Below are 7,889 nucleotides of genomic sequence, written 5' to 3' on the forward strand. Positions count from 1 at the left end.
CTCCACCCGGGCGCTCGAACGCTCCATGAGCTCCAGCCGCCGCCAGGTCCGCAGAGGCAACCCGGGAAGAGGCGCCGCCACCCGCCGGCGGCGGCCGCTGGGTCCTCATGGCAACGCCTGGGGGGCGGGGGCAGCCGGCCAGGGGGCGGGGCAGGGGGCGGGAAAGCCCGGCTGCTGCTCACCTGCGCTCCGCAAGGACGCCGCCCGGAAGAGGGCGCATGCGCAATGCTCGCCGCCGCGCGCGCGACCGTCATCTGCGCATGCGTCCGTCTCTAGGCGCGGCTGGAGACTACCTGCCAGGACTGTGGGCGGTGTCCCTGCCACGTGGGGCGGGGCAGTTGAGGGGTAGGTATCCAGATATCTTACCCCACACCCCCGCCCTCCCGAGCGAGGGCGAGAGCCTGAGGAGAGCCAAGGGCTGGGGACCCACTGCTAGTAATTTGCCCCCTCAGAGTAGAAGGCTGCTGGGTCCCAGGTCCTGCCACTGACCGCGGAGTTCTTGGTTTTTCCTTCTCTTGGTGGAGAAATGGCTGCTTTAGGGTCATTTGTTAGACTGCTAATTCTGACAGCTGTTTGGTAGTGACTGGACTCTTCCCAAACACGTTAATAGCCACCCTAAAGGCGAATTCTCTGAGGGTTTCCCCACCCTCTCCTGTTTCTTCTTTGTTACCGCCATTCGTGTTGTCCTGTTTGCCAACTGGACCAAGATAAAAAAAAAAAAAAACTGGCTGGAACTGAAGTTTTCAGTTTACCCTGCGATCATTCAGATTACATCAATGAAAAGTCTACAGAAGGACTGGCCTTTGGTTCCTCATTTGCTAAGGGCAAAGTTTTAAAAAATAATCCTGTATTACAGAATAGCTTCAGATTTACAAAAAAGCTATGAAAATGGCATAGAGTTCCTATACTTTACTCCAAGTATCAGATAACTTTCCTTTTTTTTTTTTAATGCATACAAAGTTCCTTACTTCTTTTTATAGGTGATTCTAGAAATTTAGGAAGCAGTGTTCCATGAACCTCTCAGTACCAGTTCACAAGATAAAACTCGGTTTATTTTCCTACAATTTCAACTTTGCTTGAGTACTTTAAAATACTAAAATTACAAAAGCAAACACGTATTATAAAGTAGAATCTAAAATGAGAAAGCAAAGTTTTTGAGCTAAATATAGTTGATGCAAATTTATCCCTCCTGGGCTACACAGGAATTTTTGACAATGTGCAACTGTATATAAACATGATACACCTTACTTACAGTAACCCCCATTTCTTAGCAAAACTTGAACAATTGTTTCCTTAACCTGGCTATTGTAAATAGTGCTGCACTGAACACAGGAGTGCATCTAGCTCTTAGAATTAGTGTTTTTATATTCTTTAAGTATATGCCTACAAGTAATTGCTGGGTCATATGGTATATCAATTTTTAATTTTACTATTTCGAGGAACTTCATACTGTTTTCACTAGGGCTAGACCAGTCTACATTCCCAACAGTGTGTGAGCATTCCTTTTTCTCCTCACCCTCCCCAACACATTTTTAAAGCTGTATTAACAGGTGCTTACAGTTTATTGACTTTTTTGAAAAAAAAGCTGTAAACTTTTATTACAAATTAAAAGGTTCTTAAATCTCAACAGATATGAAACGATTTTTAAAAAGTATATTGAGGGAAAAAAACTGGTCTTTAAAAAAAACACATTTGTTATCACCAAAAAGACACATCTTTAGGTAAATTAAAAACACCACACTGTATATATAGTGCAGGTAGTTCTGGTTACCTGTCATTAAGCAGAAAGCAAGCACTTAAGGTCTTCATTGCCAAGCTTTTGTTCATTTCTTATTGCTAGAATTTCATATTCATTTCTTCTTGTTGGGTAACTAAAGCAGATTATGATAAAGATGGCACTTTGGCATTTACTCAGTCCTGCCCTCTTCAGCCTCTGGAGCAAACAAATTCTCAGCTGGTGGGTTGGCTGCCTTTGTCCCTTTGCCATCTGTGGCTTAGGGTTGCCTGGGCACCTACTTCAGTTCTGAAGCTGGGCAGTAAGGATGTTGCAGTAGCTGCTCAACTTGGTCTGATCTCATTCATTTTCTTTTTGTTTTTCATTGTGGTCCTCTCTAGCTGTTTTTCCACACCAACAGTTGTTCTTTCTTTTTTTTAATCTTTTATTTTTAAAGATTTATTTATTTATGCATATAAGAGCTAGGGTATAGGCCAGAGGTGTTGGGGGGTGGGGAGGGAATGAGAAGATTCACCAGAGTGGGGAGCAGAACAGGTAGATCCACTGAAATACACTTCTGAAGAGAGCAGTGGGGAGACAGGAGAGGTCTGCTGTACCATGTGGGTCACTTCCCTGGCTGGGGATTGAACTTGTGCTGCAGTGGCTGCCAGTAGCTTCACAATGCTAAAACTTAACCCTTTGTGCTACCAAAAAGCACCCTAAAATCCCTTTTATATTAGTTTCTCTTATGCCATCATGGGAAAAAATTGCTCTTATGTCACCATTCCTATATAAACATAGCAGTGCCTCTCAGCAGAAACTTCCTAACAAGCATTTCTAATGTCAAAGGAAAGCTTGGAGATGCAGCACAAAGCTATATTTCCTATTATGTATTCAATGTAGGGCTTCTATCCTATTCTGTAATACTCCCCATGATGATGATTTTTTTTAAGATTTACTTAATTATGCACACAAGAACTGGGATACAGGACAGAGGTGCAGGGAGGTGAGAAGATTCATGAGCAGATTCATGACAGAGTGGGGAGCAGAACAGGCAGATCTACTGAAATACACTGCTGAGGGGAGCAGTGGGTGAGACAGGAGAGGTCAGCTGTGCCGTGTGGGTCAGCTCCCTGGCCAGGGATGGAACTTGTGCTGCAGTGGCTGCGGATAGCTTCATTGTGCTGTGCTTTAACTCCTTGGGCCACCAGGGAGGACTCTTCCTCCCAATGATGATTTTAATATAAGAAAACTATATTTGATACAGCAAATAGATAAATATGCGAAAAATAAAAGTAAATTTACAAAATTTTCTTCATATTCTTTGAAGTTTTGCATTGCTGGCTTCACATTTGAAATAGCAGTCCCCTCCTCTAACCTAAATCTACTAAGTCTAGTCTAGCCTAAGTGCCTTCTGGAGAGAGATCTTCTGTCAGCCTTGCTAGAAACACTGAGGATGTCCTTATGCTTTAACAGTTCCATGATTCTTGCTCCCTCTTGTGGCCCAATTCTTAATGTTTCATGCCTTCTCTGAATCCCGCCAGTGAGACTGAGTTCTGGTGGCCTTTCTTTTGTTTTACCAAAGGTGGTGCTAAAGCACAAGTTTAGCTTCTTTAGCCTGTGTGTTCTGGTGGCTTTGGGTGTAGTCACTAGCTATCTCCCAAAGCTGCTCTCACTGTGCCCATCAGAGCCAAGCAAGAGAGGTGGGGTGGGGCGGGGAGAGTAGAAGGGCACATGTGGAACACTTGGGGTGCCTATGTGCCAGTTGGCAGTTGAGGCATTCCCTATGTCACACCCTGTGGCACACATGTGGCCTTACTGACCGAATCCATAATACAGCTAGTAGGGTCTCCCTTCTTTTCAGGTCCTCTGAGAATCCTATCTGCCTCTACCATCTTCTTCCCAACTTCTAGTCAGATAGATTGTGATGCAGTGCCCTGGGTGGGGTGAGAAAAATAAGTCCCTATGGCAGCATCTTGCATAACTGGGGGAGCCAGGGGCTCACCTACATGCTTCCCTGGGGAGCTATAATGAGCCAAGATGTCTGTTGGCCCCAAGTGGAACCACCTTGGGGAGGGGCGATGCCGGTAAAGTCAAACTTTTCCTCTTTCTCCAGTGTTTTGAGACTTAGTAGCGTGCTAGAGCGTGTCTGGAAACCTGGGCTTCCACAAAAGTGCCCTTGTCCATGGGACTCCAGACCATGGCAGAGAGAGACTAGAGCAATTCACAGGCCACATTTAGGACAGAGATTTCTCTACCTCTTCCTGGAACTAAAATGAAAGTATTTCTCTAAGAAAGGGACTGTTTCTACTCAAAGAGAAAAAGAATAGAAGCTCCTTTTCCCTTTCCTTCAATCTGCCTTCCAGTCTGTTAAGAGCTTAATATGCTTTGTTTCAGTTGTTTTTCAATGCACTTATGCATTAACTATTATACATAGACCGTTTTTTAAAAGCTGGATTACGCCTAAGTAGGATGATTTTTTAAATAGTTTTTTTTTATGTGATTTTCTAGCCATTACATCTATTACTGCAGAGAAAATCTTCAGTTCACACGAAGGTAAGCACATAAAACAGAATCTTTTTTTTTTTTAAAGATTTGTTTATTTGTGCATACAGAACTGGGATACAGGCGCAGGGGCAGCGAGAGGCTTCACCAGAGACAGAGTGGGGAGCAGAACAGGCAGATCAACGAAGTACACTGCTGAGGGGAGCAGCGGGCAGGTCAGGAGAGGTCTGCCACGTCATGTGGTCCCCTCCAGGGTAGGCGGGAATCAAACTCATGCAGAAGTGGCTTTAGCTTCTCAGTGCTGTGCTTTAGCCTGCTGTGCCACCAGGGAGGGCCCAGAATCATCTTTTTTAAGTGTCATTTCATTTCAATCATAGTTTATGTACAATAAGCCTTGGGCTTAGAATGCTTAACATGGCAATTTAATTATTTGCCAAATATCCCAGGGGAGCAGGAAAAAATAGTGCGCCAAGGGAGTGAGCTTGAACCATGCCTACCATCTGCATCCCAGCTTTCTCATTCTGTCTAAATCAAATGGGCAAAGTTTGCTACTAATGGCATTTGAGAAAGTATCATGACCCACTCTTATTTGTGGAGGTTCTAGCTCTCTGCACAACCAGACTTTGCTCCCTTGTAAGACTCACTATGCAACCTAGGAAGGACATGCAGAACAAGAATCTTCACATTGCATTCCTGGTTATGGGTTGGGTTATGCCCCACAAAATTCATAGGCTCAAGTCCTAGGAAAGGGGCTTTATTTGGAGATAGAACCTAGAAGGAGCTAATGAGCTTAAACAAGGCCATAAGTGTGGGATGTTAATCCCATGGGGTTAATGTCCTTACTAGAAGGAGAAGCTCTTGCTTTGAGAGTGTTTAGATACAGCATTCCCAGGCCAGCCCCTTACTCCTCTTTTCTAGTCTCAACCTTCAGATCCACCTTCTTTTTCTAAAGATTTATTTATGCATATAGAACTGGGGTAGAGGCCAGAGGTGTTTGGGGGTGTGGTGAGAGGATTCACCAGAGACAGAGTGGGGAGCAGAATAGGCAGATCCATTGAAATACACTGCTGAGGGGAGTGGCGGGCGGGTCAGGAGAGGTCTGCTGTGCCATGTGGGTCAGCAACCTGGCAGGGGATCAAACTTGTGCCGCAGTGGCTGCGGTAGCTTCATGATGCTGTTCTTTAACCCATTGTGCCACCAGGAAGGGCCCCAGAACCATCTTCTTAGCCATCCTTTACCTCTAGGACCAGTCCTGACAACCCATGAGCTCCCACATTTGTCAGAATCACTACTGTGGAATGGAGGCCACCATTAACCCCACAACCTGAATCTGGGGCCTCTTATACCTGCCTCTCTCTGGGTTTCTGTTTTGACCAGGCAGTATGACACTGGAATCACGGGCCATGGCTTGCTCAAGTTGGCTGAAGCTAAGCCCAAGGGTTCCAAGCCTCTTTTGAGAGAACAAAACCAGTGTAACGGCCACACCCTTGTCCAGGAAGTAGGGAAACCACCTGAGGAGGAGAGGACTAGAACCCTAGTTGCTGTGAAGGCAGCCATGATCCTGAAGAACAATGTGAACCAGGCCCCTCTGGCTTCTGCATGCTGTGGCTTCTGCTTGCACAAACCTCCATCCCTGTGACAGTGGAGAGCTGCTTCCTGGAGAGGCAAAAGTCACCAAGAGGATGGGCAACCACCTGACTAACCTCTGTAGACTGTCAGCCCCAGGATGGGTCTGTTTTTTCCACAAGGTAGACCTGAAGCATGGCTAGAAGCTTCCAGAACCTAGAGGCCATTGAGGGGCCTCTCTGGCATCCCCATGATGGCAGGATATTTGCTTGAGCCTCCCCAGAGATCTCTCCCTTCACACACAGAGAAGAGGCCTTGCAAGGACATGGCAAGAAGGTGGCCATAGGTAAGCCAGGAAGAGTCGTCACCAGAAACAGAACCTTCCAGCAGCTGATATGAGACTTCCTGACTCTAAAACCATGAAGAATTAAATTTCTGTTGTTTCAGCCACCGGTCTGTGGTACTTTCATCTGGCAGCACAAGATGACTGGCACAGTCTTAGATCATTTGTGTGTATGTGTGTGTGGTGGGAAGACTATTTTTTTTTTGTCCTGTAAGATGTTTGACAGCATCTTTGGGTTCTATCCACAAGTCATGCCAGTAGCAACTCCTTCCTTCCCCCACAGTATGACAACCAAAAGTCACTCCAGATATTGCCTAAGTGTACTGCAGGAAGCAGAATTGCCCCAGGTGAGATCCACTGGCAGAGAGGAATTGAAAGTTGTCTTTCTGATCCTAGAAGTCCTGGCTCTGTTGCTTCCCCCTTCGTGGGGAAGACTGAGAAAGGGAAAATACTCCCACAGGGGAAGAAGCCAAGGCCTTCGGCTTCAGCATACGTGAGCGTTGTCAGGCAGTACTGGAATGCTAAGAATGACTCAGGGCATCCCATCTGTCAGTGGTTTGTTTCACAAACAGTCATCATTGTTCTATTTTGTTCGTGTTTTCTGGGTTCCTTAGCCTCCCTGGCAATTTCATGCTTCAAGTAGCACAAGCTACAACAACTAGATTGTCTTTGACATTTTCCCTTTAACTGATGCACTGGTTAAAAGTTAAATGGAAATAGAAAATTTCCCCTTTTTGTAGAGTGCAGTGGCTCTAGGGTGAATGAAAAGTTAGTAAGCCGGACTTGAAGGATTTCTCCCTAATCCCACCTCTCCTACTGATCACTTACTTATACTTGGAGATAACTTTGAATTATTAAAAAGAGCTTTCCCTCTGCCCCAAACTTTGTATAAGAACAGCTTTTCTGAAAATAGAAATGAACTGAATAGAAGCAAAACCTGTTGCTATAGCTTAACATCTAAAATTTATTTCAGATCTTAAAGGAATAAAGGAAATTAAGATACATTTGAGGCCTGGCTTTGCACACAAAAATGGATAACAGTCTTATTCTAGCTCTTGTCACCTAACCTTGGAGGTTAATCCTGTAGGCAGACACCATAATGCTTCACTCGCCTTTAACTCAGCTTCCCCATTGCTGCACTGAGATAATCATAGTTGAGGATCAGTACCCTAAGAAGAGCGAGTCCACGGACAAAAGTTACGCAGTCTTCCGTTGACAAAGCCATTCCAGTAGTACACAGAGTATCCTAACATAAGGAGAACGGTAAATTCACGGGGTTGAATCCAGAAATTCCATGCTTGCTGCTGCTCCTGAAACCTGGTGTCTAAATGAAGAGCACGAGTATCTCAGTCATGGGATTTTTGCTGGAGGAAGGAAGAAGAGAGAAAGAATTACAAACATAGTTTTTTGTTTTTTAATATAATGGTTTATTTTTACATCACTTTGTACATTTTTTTTTATCTTAATTGTAATCCCCGTGGGTTTCCCATCACCGAGTCACCATGTGCCATCACCATAGTCCCGTGTACTTCCCTCCCGCCATCCCCTCCCTTTTTTGAACCCATTCCCCTCCCCACTCTACCCCCACAAAATGTCTCTGGAATATGACTGTTAATTATTCTTATTATTTTCTCACCTGGTCCATTATATTCCTGCTATGAATGAAACCATCCGGTATTTTTCTTTCTCTTTCTGGCTTTTCTCACTAAGCATGATCTTTTCCAGCTCCATCCAAGTTGCTGCAAAAGACATGTGTTTCTT

General features: G+C 44.9%; 1 protein-coding gene across 1 annotated transcript in view; it reads left to right on the forward strand.

Moving 5' to 3' along the window:
- The first annotated feature begins 218 nt into the window (after positions 1-218).
- PLA2G10 (phospholipase A2, group X) overlaps positions 219-7,889 on the forward strand; it is a 32,208-nt gene continuing 24,537 nt past the window's right edge. The window contains exon 1 of the mRNA XM_004691749.2: positions 219-324. Within this exon, the coding sequence (XP_004691806.1) occupies positions 219-324 (106 nt within the window). The remainder of the gene's footprint in view (positions 325-7,889) is intronic.

Source organism: Condylura cristata, unplaced genomic scaffold (assembly GCF_000260355.1).
Source record: "Condylura cristata isolate star-nosed mole 26May11 unplaced genomic scaffold, ConCri1.0 scaffold00032, whole genome shotgun sequence".
In the NCBI taxonomy this organism is placed as follows: domain Eukaryota; kingdom Metazoa; phylum Chordata; class Mammalia; order Eulipotyphla; family Talpidae; genus Condylura; species Condylura cristata.